The sequence below is a fragment of the Crocodylus siamensis genome, chromosome 5, assembly GCF_052110815.1.
Source record: "Crocodylus siamensis isolate JL-2025a chromosome 5, ASM5211081v1, whole genome shotgun sequence".
In the NCBI taxonomy this organism is placed as follows: Eukaryota; Metazoa; Chordata; order Crocodylia; family Crocodylidae; genus Crocodylus; species Crocodylus siamensis.
Window position 1 is genome coordinate 39,018,389 of NC_143399.1, and position 16,592 is coordinate 39,034,980.

Consider the following 16,592-nt stretch of genomic DNA (forward strand, 5'->3'; position numbering starts at 1 on the left):
TAACCGTCTTGAAATCCCTTTTTATTCTGATATTGGATGCATTTGCCCCTGTCATGATCGGGGATGGACAGAAACGGTGTGACATGAGCCCAGCTGTGTGTACAACATTCATAAATAAAAGCTGGGTGGGAGCAGGGAGCTGCCTGGGATGAGTTTGCAGTGGGGAGAATACAGGACAGGAGATGGGAAGGGGTGGGTGTGGGGAAGAGACAACACAGCTTCACGTACCAACTTCCCTTGCTTCAGTGGGGAGGGGCTGAAGCCTGTGCCTGAGATCTGCAAATGAACAAACTCTTGCTCCACCCCAGAGGTGGCTGCATCTGAAGGCTTTCTCCCCAGAAGTAGCTGCCTGGCCCCAGGACTGCATCCTCGAGGGGTGGGGGTGGGGTCTAGTAATGTAACCCAAGCCCTGAAGAAGCTGGGAGCTCCCAGCAACATCCTTGAGTAATCCAGACCCCGCTATTTCCAGCTATGCACAGTTCTGGAGAAGCTCGGGCCCTCCCCTGCAGCCAGTGATTGAGAGCCACAGCCCAGGATCTAGAACTGTACCAGCCTCAATATCTGCAGTCTAAAAGGGGCTCTAACCAGCCTGATGGGAGGGCAGCTAGCAGGTTAGGCCAGCCTTGCTGCCACTCATTATCTAGTCTGAAACGTGGGTCAGACAGGTCCATGGCCGTACCTAGATTATTGCTTCTGGCCCCTGGTTTTGCTAGCCCATAGGCCGCTTCCCCAGAACTGGTTCCAGCTGGCTCATCGAGACCCAGCAGGTACTAGGGTGCTCTAGAGCAGAGGGCTAGGCTGGAGCACACATGACTTGTGCTAAATGGCTTAGCATGCAATGCTCTGGCCAGGGGACCCCTCCTTCTCCCAAAGAGTTCTAGAGAACCCCCAGAACCTGTAGACAGGGTCGGGGGCTCAACCTCCAGGCCATGGCCCAGAACCAGAAATTTGGTGGCAGGAGAGTGGCGATACCATTCCCCTATTGCCAAATATCCAGACCCATGGGGAGTCCCAGGCCCTGTGTGCTGGATCTGGCACCTGATCCCAGCACACAGCAATGGGTAAGGGCAGGGCCCCTGGCACCCAATTCCAGCGTACAGGGGACAAGAGGGGCCAGGGCCAGTGCTGGTCCTCCAGGACCCAAACCCAGCATGCAAATGGGCCAGAAGGGTTGGTGCCACCCCTCCAAGGACCCAGTCCCAGCACATAGGGGAGGGTACATGGCCAAAAGGTTAAGCACCCGTGCTCTAGAACAGGAAGGCTCACACAACATCGGGACACCCCACAACCCAGAAACAAGGGCCATTCCAGAGCACCCCAGACTCCCAACACTGACCCACTAGCAACATTCTTTGCATCCCTGAGCTGTAGTTCAGACCCAAATCCAGACAGACCCTTAATTATGGCCCATTCAGAAACAACCCTGAGCCTTACTGGGGCTTAAACCTCACAGCTGAGACTCACCCCCAAGCACTCAGGAGCAGGCCCAACTCTAGACCAACTGAGAACAACTCAACCCTGTTCCAGACTCATCCAGAACCATATTGCTTGAGGCACTCAGCAACCATCAGATCTGTGTTCTGGAGAGCCGGACCCTTCCCCTCCACCCTCCATCCTGGCCTGCTTCAAGCTCCCCCAGGTGGGCACTGTATTTGAAGCCAGTCTAGAGTTGTCCTGTGGAGTGAAGCTCTGGAACAGTGCTCTAGAGCAACCTGCACCTCTGTTTGTGGAGGGGGCTCCAAGTTAAAGTGTTCCCCACAGTACAGCACCAAACCACAGCCCAGACATCTCCAGAGCCCTTCCATTGTCCAGCACATTCTAGAGCAGCTTAGAACCTCCCTCCCAAGTCAACACAGGTCCTGATCTAGAATGTCTGAAGCTGCCTGGGTCCTGCAGCCTCTTTGAATGATTACAGAGCACAACCCTCCTGCATGCAACCAGGTTTGTGGTCCCCCAACCACCTTTGGCAGGGAAGGTCCCTGAGCAGCAGGGTTCTAGATCAGGGGTGCTCAACCCCTGGCCTGTGGGTCAGATCCAGCCCCTGGATTCAGCTCATCAGGCCTGTGATGCTTTCAACAGGTCTGAAATGTGGCAGTGGAGGAGTGGCTCCCGTTCCCCCCTGCTGTCAACCTATGAAGCCACAGGGAGCCCGTGGGTTGGACACCCAGCTCTTGTGTGTTAAATTAGTGGCATAGATCCCCCTGGGCTGGGCCGGGGTAGTACAGGGCCCAATAATTCTAGTACATGGGCCTGATCCTGGCACACGAGACCCAATGTGGGCATACAGAGGCTGGCCAAGGCCATGTGGGGCCTGATCCTGGCATGTGGAGCCCCATCCAGCCCAGGGGTCAGTCCCACCCCACTTCTCTGGCCCATAGGCTGGAAAGGTTGAGCATCCTTGGTATAGACTGCAACAAAGCCTGGCAAGCCTGGGATGGGGGCATCACAGGGGAAAGCCAAAAGCAGGAGGATGGGATGGGATGGGGCCTAGAACCATTCCAATGCGGGGCGCTGGCCGCCTGTTGTCGAGTGGCCCCCCAGGGTCAAGAATGATCTGGAAGGTGTCTAATTCCGTTCCTCGATGATGGAGCTGCCAGGGCTGCTGAGGTCACTGGGGCTGCTGGGCAGGGTAGGAGTGCTGGCATTGGAGGAGGTGCTGGCCTCACTGGACGGCTTCTTGGGCTGCTTGCGCCAGTCAGGGACAGGGCCCATAGTAGCAGGTGGCTTGATGTTCTGGCGGTCCTTCTCTGCCTCCTCATCCTCATCATAGCGCTCGTCATCCTCTTCTGTCTCGCTGTGGTGGGGGCTGGAGTGGCGGGAGATGGAGGGAGATGGAGGCACTGAGGCTGGGCGGGGGTAGCGGAAGCCCTGGGCCTGGGAAGGGCAGAGAAAGAGAGGGAGACATCAGTCAGTGCTGGAACAAAGAAGTGGCTGGCCCTGGGGTGAGGGGCATGTTAGGGGTTGCTTATACAGGGACCCCTAACTCAGCACTGAGATGCAGCCAGCTCTGGAGTAGGGCATGTTAGGGGCTGGTTATATAGGAACTCCTTGCCCAGCACTGAGATGCAGTTGGCTGGGGGGGGAAAACGCGTAGGGGGTGCTGGGGACCCCACCCTGCTTCAAGTGGGTCTTTCTGGGGCACTTACCGCTGTGGGCTCGTGAGGTTCATAAGTGAAGTTGTCTGGGAAGGCCTTGGCCAGTGCCATACGGCGGGCATACATGTAGTACTGTGGGGGGGTGGGGGAAGGAAGAGAGACAGGTGCCACATGAAGAGGGTTAAGGGACTCCATGCCTGGGTTCCCCCTCCCCCATAGCAGCCCCCCCAATCCCTGAAGACCACCCTGTGCCCACAGGGCCTTTCAACAAGCCCTGGGACTGGTTAACCTCTCACTGGGCAATGTATCCAATTGGGGCTGAAGGGGATATATTTCCCAGTGGAGGAGGAGCTGATCCAAACACCCTGAAGAGAAGAGATGGGGGGCAGGCAAGTAATGGGGTCACTCCTGGAGCAGTGTGGACAAGGCTGGGGTGTTGCAGTCTCATGCAACTTGGGGGGCGAGGGGGAGGTTAAATTGGAGGGAGCAGCAGGTCCCTCACTCCAACCACACCCCCATAACCTGTCCCAATTAAATCCCCCAGCTTGACCTCTACCTTGCCCAGCTCCTGGCCTGCTGCTTCCCAGTGCTTCAACTTCTCACCCCACTGCCCCCACACGTGGTTTAGCCCATCCCTTCCAGAATTCGCCTGACCCAGCTCTTCCCACTAGTCATCCCCTTCACTACTGCCAAGCCCTAGCCCACCCCACCCTCCTGGTACAGACCCGGCCCAGGTACTTCCAGTCGAGCAGGTCGGAGAGGCGCTCAGTGCGGTTGCGCTGGATGATGCGCTGGCGTCGGCTCTGCTGGCAGAAGCTGTACAGGAAGGAGGTCAGCTGGGTGCACGAGTCGTCCAGCGAGCGGAACCGCCGGTCCAGAATATAGATCCCTGTGGGAGGTGCAGTGTCACAGCCTGGCCTGGGAAACCAAGCGTCTGCCTGCTCCCCCTTCCCCACCAGAGCCCAGCCCAGGGATCCCAGGCACTCAGCCCAGCCCAGGCAGCTCCACCCCAGTCAGGTGAAGAACCAAAGCATGCACCAACTGTCAGGTGTCTCATCAGCCCACCCTTTGCCTGACCAGCCTGGGAAAGGACCCCAGGCATCCTGGCTTCCAGCCTCCCCAGGGTCCAAGCCAAAGAGAGAATTCAGAGGCACCCCCGTCCCCAGCATCCAGACAGACCCAAGTGTCCTGGCTCCCAGCCCACCCCTGTTCTGACCTAACAGACTCTGCCCCTCTCCCAGAGCCAGGATAGAACCCAGGTGTCCTGGCTCCCTTCCCCTTCCTAATTCTAACCCACCAGAGCCTGCTCCCCTCCCAGAGTTGGGAAAGGACCCAGGTGTCAGGCCTCACCCCACTCCATTCTCACCATATGCAGAGGGGTCTGCAATGTGCTCTTCCATGAAGCAGCCAAATCCTGAGAGGTTGGTGGAGATACTGGGGATCCCCATGACAGTGCATTCAGCTGTGGGGAGGAGAAAAGGGGGCAGGTGAATCCTACAGCCATGGGGCAAGCAGGGCCCTCCAGGGGTTACATCTAGCCCAACTCCCATGCTTGAGGCAGGATCAGCCCCATCCAAATCCTGGTCCAACCTATTCCTAATACTATAGTACCTCACAGCCCTGTTGCACAGCTACAAGGCTACTGTCCAAGGATGCTGAGAGCCCTTGAACCTGCCCCAGAATGCAGGGGGATGAGGGCTGGCAATGTCTATTCACTGCCAGGTTGTTACACACACTGGAGAGACCCAAAAAGGAGGGCCCCACACCTGCTACAGAGGAAAGCAACCCCCCCACCCCCTCTCCACACATACACACAAGTCTGTACTGATCTGACCATGAGGTAAAATTACTTCCTGACTTCAAATGTAGCATTGGTCTGACTCCAAGCAGGGGGGTAAGACCCTCTAGCTCAGAGCCTCTGGCTTGAAGTCCCAGCAGGAGAATTGGCACAGCCCAGTCTCAATCCCCAGCCTGAGCTACAGTCAATACCCAATGCCTCAGAGAGGCTTAAAAACACCCTGATACCTATAGCAACAGGAGGAGGTACAATTCCTTCCTGGCCCCACGTGGCCACCAGCAAAGTCAAGAAGCATAGGGAAACACCAGGCATCTGCACTCTGCTCTTCACACTGGGGACACCAGTGGGTTGAGCTGTGGTACGGTGGTACTGAGCTGTGATACACATTAGGACTCCCCTACTGTGTCATCCTTCCCCACTCCACAAACTTGTTCCAGATCTTTTCCTGTTCTGCTGTAACTAGGCAGGCTGTGGTTCTTCACTTCATTCTCCTTGCTGCTCCAATAGTCACCTGCTCTGAGCTGCCACAGAGGTCCTGAGACTCTTGTGGGGGGAGGGTGTATCTGGCCCCTAAACTCCCCCCTTACCATGCCACAGCTCAGCGCACTGATGTGTGGCCCATGGAAACATGCCTGCTGTGGGACAGGGGCTGGACATGCAGGGACCCCTCACCTGCCATGGAAATGCAGACCCTTCTGGACTGAATCAAAGAAGCAGTGAACAGGAAAATGGAAACCCAGGAGTTTGGTGTCCCCAGCCCACACTACCTCCCAGAGCTGGGAGAGAACCCAGGTGCCCAGCCCCGCCTTGTTCCCAACCCACCAGCCCCCACTGCCTCCTAGACCTGGGATAGAACCCAGGTGTCCTGCTTCACAGCCCCCACACCCTCCCTCAAAACACTCCAGAACCCACTCTTCTCCCCTCCAAGAACCAGGAGAGAACCCAGGTATCCAGACTCCCAGCTCTCCCTATTCTAGCCCACCAGACCCCACTCCTCTCCCACAGCTGGGATAGAACCCAGGAATCCTGGCTACCAGCCTCTCCTGCTCTACCCCACCTGATCCTCCCATATTCCACCATACAAAGCATCCAGGGGATCCCTACCTGGTGTGTATCCCCAGGGCTCATAGTAGGAGGGGAAGACACCTAAGTGACACCCACGGACAAACTCTTCATAGTCCACAGGTAGCAAAGGACTGGTGGAGGAGAGGAACTCGGGGTGGAAGATGACCTGGGGCACAGAGGGGTGGAAGGTTACCTCAGGACACCACAGAACCCTCTTCCACACAACAGGCTTCCCCCACCCCCAAGCTCCTCCCCTCCCCTGCTTGCTCACCTTGACACGGTCAGCACTGCTGTTGAAGAGCCCAATGCGCCGGATCGTGTTCAGGATGGGGTCCGTGGAGTCGTCCAGCATATTGTGAGTGCATATAGGGGGGAAGGAGTGACGCTGCAAGGAGGGGATGGACAGACAAGGGTCAGCCCTCAAGAGGTCCACCTTGAAAGGACTGAAACCCAGGCATCCTGGCTCCAACCCACCAGCCCTCCCTCCCCTCCCAGAGCTGGGAGAGAACCCAGATTCTAGCCCCCACACCCTTCCTTCTACCAGGCCCCACTCTCCTCACACACCTGGGGGTAGAAGCCATGTGTCCTGGCTCCCAGCCCTGAGCCTGCTCTAAACAATAGTCCCCACTTTGTTTCCAGAAATAAGATGAACCCAGGCAACCTGGCTCCTAGCACTCCCTGCTCCAGCCCACCAGCCCCCACCCCTCCCAGACCAGGGACAGATTCCAGACATCCTGACTCCCACTACCCCATGCTCTAACAACCAGTCCCCATCTCCCCTCCTGGGACTGAGAACGAACCTGTGTGGCAAAAATGGCCCTTTTCATCATAGTGAAATCCTCCTTGTCCAGCATCTTGTTCATGTCTGGGAGGTTCCCTCTGTGGACAGGAGGGAATTTTTTTTTTTTTGGGGGGGTGGGGGGGGGGAGGGGGAGGAAGCAGTGTGGGGGCAAGGACAGAGCCTCAGTCTGGATCCCCTCCCCTGCGCCCCAGGGACCCTACAGTACCTGCTCTGCCCAACCTGAGCCCCCAAACCCTTCCCCTCTCCCCCACAATCCCTGCCTCTTGATCAGATCCCCCATTAAGCCCCTTCCCAGCTAGAGAGGACAGCAACAGGCTGGCACCGCCCCCAACTCTGAACTCCACTGCTCCAAACTGGGGGAGCACTTACACTAAGAGAGACTCATAGAGCTTCTTCCCAAATTTCTCCTTCACAGCGTTTGCTGTGTCCCTGCAGAAAGAGAAGAAGCAGAAAGAAGAAGAAAGAAGAGAGAGAAGGTGGTCACTGCAGGGAAAAGACAGGTGCCTGGGGTCCATCCCAGCTCCAACAGGGGAATGGGCTGTACCCCACTGCACCTGGGGAGGGTGGGAGTCCAGACCTCTGGGTTCTTCCTTTGACTTTGGAAATGGCACAGACTCCAGCAAACCACTGAACGGGGAAAGGGCAGGAGCACGGAAGCCTGCGTTCAACCATTGCTGTAGGAGAGTTCTGGAGTCTAATGAATCAAAGACAGAGGGGGATGGGTGCCCAGGTGCCTGGATTCTACCCCTGGATGTGGGAGAGTTGTAAAGTCCAGGGAGTCAGAACTCGGGAAGTGTGGGAACCTGGATGCCTGGGTTCCACCCCTGGCTCTGGACGACCTGGTGGCAGTCTATCAGGACATAAGGTGTGTGCATCAGGAACCGGGAGAACATCTGTTCACCAGGGCACCCCAAGGGAAGACAAGGTCCAATGGTCACAAACTCCTGGAAGACCATTTTAGGCTGGACATAAGGGAAAACTTCTTTACTGAGTCCCCAGGGCCTGGAATAGACTCCTGCCAAAGGTGGTGCAAGCACCTACTCTGGACACTTTCAAGAAACACTTGGATGCCTATTTTGCTGGGACCATTTGACCCCAGCTGACTTCCTGACCCTTGGGCAGAGGGCTGGACCCAATCTTGCGAGGTTCCTTCCAGCCTTAATGTCTATGAAATCAGGTTGTGGGGTCTAGGGATTTAGAGCTGAGGGAAGGATGGGAGCCCAAACACCTGGGTCCTGGGAAGGTATTTTGGGGGTGGGGTTTGAAATGCTCACCAGAGCTGCTTGCGCACGGCCTGCCCCTTGAGGGTCTCCACATTGAAATTGTTGGTCCGCGCTGGCATGATAAAGAAGGCCACCACTGTGCTCTCGCTGCCATTCACCTGTGCAGGGCACCAGAGCAGTGGTCAGGAGGGGCAAAGCTTCTACAGTGCAGTGGCGGGCACCCTCCAGCAAGAGAAAGGGGGGGCTCCTAACAGCTGAGCCCCCATTCTTCCCCAAAGGACTGGACACCCTACACCACCTTTAGCAGATCCCACAGCAATGCCAAGGAAGAGTCCCCCACTTCCAGTCCAAACACCCCAGTAAGACCCCCCAGAACACAGACTTCTGGCAGCACAAGGGACCCCCTCCCCCTAAACCAGCCTGACTTAAGGGGACACCCACAGTCTGCCCTTACCCCAAACTCACCCGCAGCAGGTAGTTCAGGCGGGCCAAGGCCTCCAGGAAGATGTCAGCCCCCTTGTTGGAGAACTCATAGCGCCCAGCAATGAAGAAGAAGAGGGTTTTATCGAGGTTGAAGTCCAAGTGTCTACAAGGGGGGTAGGGCATGAGGAACTTGTTAAAGACAGCTGGCCAGCGTGCTCCACCCCAGATGTGGCTGCATCAATGCTGAGCAAGGCATCTCTATATAGTAACCGCCCCACCCAGGGGCAGCTGCCTCTCTCCCCATATCTCCCAGTGATCCCAGTAGCAGGTGAGTGGGCACGGGGCTGTCTGCAACCCATGATTTCTCTAAGTACTCCACCCTGAGTTAAGACAGCTGGTGTCTTTCCATTACCAACCAATAGGGGCACCGGAGGGGCACTCCAGCACAAAAGAAGAGGGGTGGGGCCTGGTGGGTTTGAGCCGGGACACTTGGATTCTCTCCCAGCTCTAAGGGAAGTTGGACTGGGGGTTGGAGCAGTGGGGGGCTGGGAACTAGGACAGCTGGCTTCCACTGTGTTTGTGAGTGGGTTCCAAGGGGGTGAGGGATGGGAATGGGAATCTATGACTCACCCATAGAAATGCCCCCGGACAAACTCCTGGATGCGGGCTTTGCTTTGGGCGTGCAAGTTCTGGAACTCATGCATGGCTGAGAATTTCTTCACATTTAAGCCATTGGGGGTCACCAGGTCTGGGAAAGTGCAGGGAGAGGACAAGGCAGAAGCAAGGTGAAGGTCAGAATCACTTTGCAAGGATAGGATCTGCCCATCCTTTCCCTTCCTGTTCCATGTCATGTTCCTGTTCATTATTGTTCCTATTCGTTATTCATATATATTCCATGTCCATGTATGCTCCTGTTCATTCCTGAGGTCAATATGAACATGGGACAACAGTGTGGGGATGCGGTCAGGAAGGCCAACCATACCTTGTCATGCATCCACAGATGCATCTCAAGCAGGTCCAAGGAAGTGATCCTCTCCCTCTATGCGACACTGGTTAGGCCGCAGTTGGAGTATGCATCCAATTCTGGGCGCCGCATTTCAGGAGGATTGTGAACATCATGGAGAATGTCCAGAGGAGGGCCACTTGCATGATGAGGGGGCGGCAGGGCAGGCCCTACAAGGAGAAGCTAAGGGACCTGAACCTGTTCAGCCTCCACAAGAGAAGGCTGAGGGGGGGGATCTAGTGGCCGTTTATAAACTAGTCGGGGGGGACCAACAGGCATTGGGAGAGTCCCTGTTCCCCCGAGCACTCCCAGGAGTGGCAAAAAATAAGTCACAAGCTGGCAGAGGGTAGATTCAGGCTAGATATCAGGAGGTGCTACTTCACGGTCAGGGCGGCTAGGATCTGGAACCAACTTCCAAGAGAAGTGGTGCTGGCTCCTACCCTGGGGGTCTTTAAAAGGAGGGTGGATGAAAACCTGGCTGGGGTCATTTGACCCCAGTACTCTTTCCTGCCGTGGCAGGGGGTCAGACTTGATAATCTGCTCAGGTGCCTTCTGACTCTACCAACTATGAAACTATGTCCCCAAGTAGATCATCTCTTTAAACTAGGTTTCCAGGGGATGGAGACCAAAGCCCTGAGGTAAGCGGGGAAGCGGGAGACCTGGAGGAAGAGCAAGGAGGAGGGGGCAATAGGGAAGGTGCTCTCATACTTCCAGAGAAATCAGGGAGATCAACTAGTTACCTCAGGTGCCTGTATAGGAATGCACGGAGCCTGGGAAATAAGCAGGAAGAACTGGAAGTCCTTGTACAGTCACAGCACTGTGACATCATTGGAATAACAGAGACTCGGTGGGATAGCTAGCATGACTGCAGCATGGTCATGGATGGGTATAAACTGTTCAGGAACAACAGGCAAGGGAGAAAAGGAGGAGGTGCACTTTATGTAAAATAGCCATATGATTGCTCAGAGCTCCAGTATGAAGCTGGAGACAGGCCTATCTGAAGTCTCTGTGTTAGGGTCTGAGGAGACAGCAACAAGGGTGATGTTGTGGTAGGTGTCTGCTATAGACCACCAGACCAAGAACTGGTAGATGAAGCTTTCTTCAAACCACTAGCAGAAGTTTTCTCTATTTTCAAGAAGTGGAGGAAGGATGATCCAAGTAATTGTAGGCCAGTTAGTCTCACCTCTGTCCTTGGAAAAGTCTTTGAAAAAATTATTAAGAATCATATTTCTGTGAGTCCAGTGGGAAAAATAATGCAGCAGGGCAACCAGCATTGATTCGTAGCAGGTAGATTATGCCTGACTAATCTGGTTTCTTTTTATGACCAAGTCACAAAACGCTTAGACACAGGAGTAGAGGTGGATGTCATTTTCTTAGATTTTAGGAAGACCTTTGATACCGTATCTCATCCCATTCTCATAAATAAATAAAGAGGCTGTGACTTAGACGATTACACAGTCCGGTGGGTGGCAAATTGACTTGCGGGGTCACACCCAGAGGGTGGTGTTGGACAGATCAGTATCAACCTGGGAGGATGAGGACAGTAGGTTCCCACAGGACTTGGTCCTTGAACCTGTGCTCTTCAATGTCTTCATTAGTGATTTGGATATGGGCATGAAGTGTACTCTGTCCAAGTTTCTGGATGATACTAAATTGTGGGGTGAAGTGAATACACCAGAGGGTAGGGAATGATTGCAGGCAGACCTGCACAGGTTGGAAAAGTGGGCAGAACACAACAGGATGCAGTTTAACAAGGACAAATGCAGAGTGCTTTCCCTAGGGCATAAAAATATTCAGCACACCTACTGGGTAGGAAATGACAGAAGCGGAAAGGGATCTCACAGTCATAGTGGACTCCAAGATGAACATGAGTCATCAGTGTGATGAAATTATCAGCAAAGCTAACCATACTTTATCATGCATCAGATAGAACCAAGGAGGTGATACTTCCCCTCTATGCAGCATTGGTCAGACCGCTGTTGGAGTACTGGGTTCAGTTCTGGGCACCGTACTTTACGAAGGATGTGGATAACCCTGAGAAGGTCCAGAGGTGAGCCACTTGTATGGTTAAGGGTATGCAGACCAAGCCCTATGAGGAGAGACTAAGGGACCTGGATCTCTTCAGCCTCCACAAGAGAAGGCTGGGAGGTGACCTTGTGGCTGCCTACACATTCATTAGGGGGGTGCAGCAAGGAACGAGAGATACTTTGTTCACCAGGGCGCCTCTTGGGGTAACAAGGAACAATGGTCACAAACTGACAGAGAGCAGGTTTAGGCTGGACATCAGGAAGAATATCTTCACAGTAAGGGTAGGTAAATTTGAAATGGGCTTCCAAGGGAGGTGATACTCTCTCCTACCTTGGAGGGTTTTTAAGAGAAGGCTGGATAGGCATCTGGCTGGGGTCATCTGACCCTGACACTCTTTTCTGCCCAGGGCAGGGGGTCAGACTCAATGATCTGTTGAGGTCCCTTCTGACCTTAGCATCTATGAATCTAAATTTCTAGATCACAGTCCTGTTTCTCATGGCAGACTCCAATGACACTGATATCTGCTGGGAGGGCAATACAGTAGTGTGCAGGCAATCTAAGAAGTTTTTGGATAGTACTGGAGACAACTTACTGGTTCAAGTGCAGGAGCAGCTAACTAGGGGCCATGCTCTTCTGACCTGCTGCTCACAGACAGGGAAGAATTGGTGGGGAATGTAGTAGTGGATAGCAACTTGGGCAGCAGTAACCACACGATGATTGTGTTCAGGATCCTAAGGAAAGGAAGGGTAGAGAACAGCAGAGTAAGGACCCTGGACTTCAGAAAAGCAGACTTTGACTTGCTCAGGGAACTGATGGTCAGGATCCCCTAGGAAGCCAGTCTGAAGGGAAAAGGAGTCCAGAACAGCTGGCTGTCCATTAAAGAAACCTTACTGAGAGTGCAAGAATAAACCATCCTGAGTTGCAGGAAGACTTGCAAGTATAGCAGAAGACCAGCTTTGCTTAGCAGGGAACTCTTTAGTAAACTAAATTACAAAAACTAAGCTTATAAGACGTGAAAACATAGACAAATGACTAGTAAAGACTATAAGAACATTGCTCAAGCATGCCCAGATAAAGTCAGGAAGGTCAAAGCACAATTGGAGTTGCAGCTAGCAAAGGACGTGAAGGGTAACAAGAAGGGTTTCTACAAGTATGTCACAGCAAGAGGAAGATCAGAAGTATGGGTCATTTACTGAATGGGGGAAGCAACCTAGTAACAGAGGATGCAGAAAAGGCTGATGTGCTCAATGCCTTTTTTGCCTGTCTTCAGAAGGCAAGATCTGCTCCCAGACCATTGCACCAGGCAGCACAGTTTGGGGAGAAGGTGAGCAGCCCTCAGTGATGAAAGAACAGGTTAGAGACTACCTAGTAAAGCTGTATGTGTACAAGTCCATGGGGCCAGATGGGATGCACCCAAGGGTACTGAGGGAGTTTGGCTGATGTGATTGCAGAGCCCCTGACCACCATCTTTGATGACTGGATAAGGGCAAAAATACTTCCCTTTTTTAACTATGGGCAGAAGGAGGATCCAGGGAACTACAAGCCTCACCTCAGTCCCTGGAAAAATCATGGAGCAGGTCCTCAAGGAATCCATTTCTAAGCACTTGGAAGAGAAAAAGGTGATTAGGAACAGTCAGCATGGATTCACCAAGGGCAAGTCATGTCTGACCAACCTGATTGCCTTCTATGATGAGGTGACTGGTTCTGTGAATGGGGGGAGACCAGTGTGGTATACCCTGATTTTAGTAAGGCTTTTGATACTGTCTTCCACAACATTCTCACATGCAAGCTAAGGAAGTATGAACTGGATGGATGGAGTGCAAAGTGGATAGAAAACTGGCTGAAGCATCAGGCTCAGAGAGTAGTAATCAATGGCCCAGTATCTAGATGGCAGCCGGTATCAAGTGGAGTGCCCCAGAGGTTGGTTCTGAGGCTGATTTTGTTCAACATCTTTATCCATGACCTGGAAGATGGCATAGAGTGCATCCTCAGCAAGTCTGCACGTAACACCACGCTGAGAGAGTAGTAGATATGCTGGGGGGTGGGGCTAGGATTCAGAGTGACTTAGAGAAACTGGGGGATTGGGCCATAAGAAATCTCATAAGTTTTAACAAGGACAAGTGTAAAATCCTGCTCTTAGGACGGAACAGTCCCATGCACCAGTACAGGCTGGGGGCTGACTGACTGGGCAGCAGCTTTGCGGAAAAGGACATGATGGTTACAGTGGACAAAATAAGTTGAATATGAGCCAGCAGTGTGACCTTGTTGCTAAGCAGGCTAACGGCATGCTCGGCTGAATTGGTGGGTGTTTCGCTAGTAGGTTAAGGGAAGTGATTATTCATCTCTATTCAGCACTGGTGAGGCCACATCTGGAGCACTGAGTTCAGTTTTGGGTCCCCCACTACAGAAAGGATGTGGACAAATGGGAGAGAGTTTACTGGAGGGCAACAAAAATGGTGAGGGGGCTGGGGGACATGACTTATGAGGAAAAACTGAGGGAACGAGTCTTATTTAGTCTAGAAAAGAGAAGACTGAGATGAGTTTTAATAGCAGCCCTCAACTACCTGAAGGGGGTTCAAAAGAGGATGGAGCTGGACTGTTCTCAGCGGTGGCAGATAACAGAACAAGAAGCAACTGTCTCAAGTTGCAGCAAAGGAAGTTAGGTTAGCTATTAGGAAGAATTTTCTTACTAGGAGAGTAGTAAAACACTGGAACAGGTTACCCAGAGAGGTGGTGGAAGCTCCATCCTTGGAGGTTTTCAAAACCAGAGTAGACAAAGCTTTGGCTGGGATGATCTATTTGGGGATGGTCCTGCCTTGAGCAGGGGGTTGGACTAGATGAACTCCTGAGGTCCCTTCCAACCCTAACTTTCTATGATTCTATGAGGCTGTTTAGTAGCCCTTGGTCCCACCCCAGAAGTGACTGCATCTCAATTCTGCCTGAGAGGTCCCTATATAAACAGCCCCTTAACGTGTTCTACTTCAGAGTTTGCTGCATCCCAGCACTGGGGAAGTGGTTCCAGCAAACAGACTTGCCCCAGTCCCAGCACCCTGCAGACCTGGTTTCCTCTTGAGCAGGTGCTCAGCTTCCACAGCTGTGATCTGGGACACGGTGGTGAAGACATGGGTGCAATGGATGGCAGCACGCTCCATACAATAGCGGTGGTAAATCTGCCGGTCGCCAGCCTCTTTGTCCACATTAAACTGAGTGGGGAGGGCAAGAAAAAAAAAGAACCAAGCAGGTAGGTTATTAGGATCCAAGAAAGTAGATGTCAGGATGCCTGGGTTCTATTCCAACTCTGGGAGGGAAGTGGTGAGTTAGAGCAGGGGGGCTGAGAGCCAGGACAGCTGGGTTCTATCCCAGCTTTGGGAGGAAAATGGGGTTTGGTGAGTTATGAGCAGGGGGGCCTGGCAGCCAGGACGCGTGGGTTCCAAGCTACCATCCCAGCCACAGCAAGGCTAGACAGTACATGATTTAGCTACCTGAAAAGCCACAGCCCTCCCTGCAAGTGCTCTGGACTCCTCCCCATCTGCTGCTAGTGATGCCCTAGTTCAGTGATTCCCAACCTCTTTTTTCCATGCCCTGCTGCTGGAAACAAAGTTCAGTGGTGGTGGCATGGGGTCGGGGGAGTTCCCGGCACACAGCATGGCTCATTTTTTCTGTGCAGCGCCATCAGCATCGCCCCCGCAAAACTCATTTGGGCCGTGACCTGGGGTTGGGAACCACTGTCCTAGTCCTTTACCCATCAGCCTCTGGAGCCCCTTGTGCCCAGATTCCCCTAGATCCTTCCCATCACCCCTGGAGCTCCTGCCAAGCAACCCCAGCCCCTCCCCAACCCTGGTGCTCACAGTCTGCAGATTGTTGTAAAAGTCCACACTGCCAGCACAGAGGTAGCGGCCCAGCAGGGTGGCATGGGTGGTGAAGATGGTGGCCACAGGCAGCTTGCGGATGCGGCACAGGAAGAGCCCGACCCCGGACAGCCACTCATGGAAGTGCCCGATGATAAATGGCTTTTCCTCACACTGAGCTGTGAACTGTAGGGTGGGAGGAAGCGGGGAGGGGAAGAAAGCACATTCAGGACACCTGGGTCCCATCCCTGCTTTGAGTGGGGAGTGGGACCCAGTAAAGCAAAAGGGGCTGGAAACCAGGATGCTGAGGTTCTCTCCCTGTTCTGGGGGAAGGGAAGGTGGTCTAGTGGGCGAGTGTGTCTGACAGCCCAATTCCTGGGTTCAATTTCTGGCAACCAGGAGACCAGCAGCTCGACCTACTGTCCAAGGGCTCAGTGGTGAACTCACGGCAGTGGGGCAATCTTCCAAAGACCCTTCCTAGAAAACTGAAGTTAGGGGGGAGGGCAGAAAATGGGGGGCACTTCCAGCCTCCTGACAGCTGCTTGTTACCTGCCCACTTCCACACCAGACCCCATCCTGTGTCACATCCCTGCCTACTCCTTAAGGCTGCTCCCCATGCCACAGCCCCCGGCTCCCAACAGCCCAGAGACCTGATATCTGCAGGGGGCGGGGAGCGAAGGAGAATGGCACCCCCTCTTTGATTCCTGGTCCAGACAAAGTTTAAAACCAACTGCCTGGCAGTAGCGGCAGCCCTTTTAGTCAAGTAGTGCCAAGGAAATCAACTGACTTCATGGCTTGTTATAATCTACCTGATCCCTTCCACAGGTGTTAACGACCCTCTCTCCTTTTTAATGGTCTTTCATGGTTCTCCTAATCAAGCTAGGCTTTCTTCTGCAGTTCTGCTGTCCACTCTTGGTAACATAGCTCCTACATCACAGCCCAGCAGACTGTTTTTTAACTCTAGCTAGAAACAGTCAGTCAGTTGCAGTAGCGTTAACGCAACTGAAGGTTACTCAGGTGGCAGAAATAGGTGAAGCCTTGGAGGTCCGATCAAGACACTCAGGAAGGCTAGACTTTGTTTTGTGTATCTGAAAGAGATGTACATTCAATTCCAGTAGCTACGGGACTAATTAAATGGCACCTTTTGAATATTGTCTAGCTTGTTGTTTTTTTAATACATTATATGACACAGCTGATGAATGCTCTATTCAGTCTATTAAGGTTTACATTTTTTTTTGGCTTCTATCTTAAACACAATACCACAGCCCTAGGTCCCCCCAGTGTACTAGTAAAGCTTCTTGGTTCTT

At 53.4% G+C, this 16,592-nt stretch overlaps 1 protein-coding gene across 2 annotated transcripts in view; it reads right to left on the reverse strand.

The window, feature by feature from the left end:
- GYS1 (glycogen synthase 1) overlaps positions 1-16,592 on the reverse strand; it is a 25,749-nt gene continuing 9,157 nt past the window's right edge. For both annotated transcript variants that reach the window (XM_090049119.1, XM_090049118.1), the window contains exons 5-17: positions 15,286-15,471; positions 14,496-14,640; positions 9,037-9,154; positions 8,449-8,569; positions 8,035-8,141; positions 7,130-7,189; positions 6,759-6,837; positions 6,230-6,343; positions 5,998-6,124; positions 4,462-4,557; positions 3,821-3,984; positions 3,147-3,227; positions 1-2,874 (exon numbers count right to left, since the gene is read on the reverse strand). In XM_090049119.1, coding sequence (XP_089905245.1) covers positions 2,566-2,874; positions 3,147-3,227; positions 3,821-3,984; positions 4,462-4,557; positions 5,998-6,124; positions 6,230-6,343; positions 6,759-6,837; positions 7,130-7,189; positions 8,035-8,141; positions 8,449-8,569; positions 9,037-9,154; positions 14,496-14,640; positions 15,286-15,471 — 1,707 coding nt within the window. In that variant the 3' untranslated portion in view covers positions 1-2,565. The remainder of the gene's footprint in view (positions 2,875-3,146; positions 3,228-3,820; positions 3,985-4,461; positions 4,558-5,997; positions 6,125-6,229; positions 6,344-6,758; positions 6,838-7,129; positions 7,190-8,034; positions 8,142-8,448; positions 8,570-9,036; positions 9,155-14,495; positions 14,641-15,285; positions 15,472-16,592) is intronic.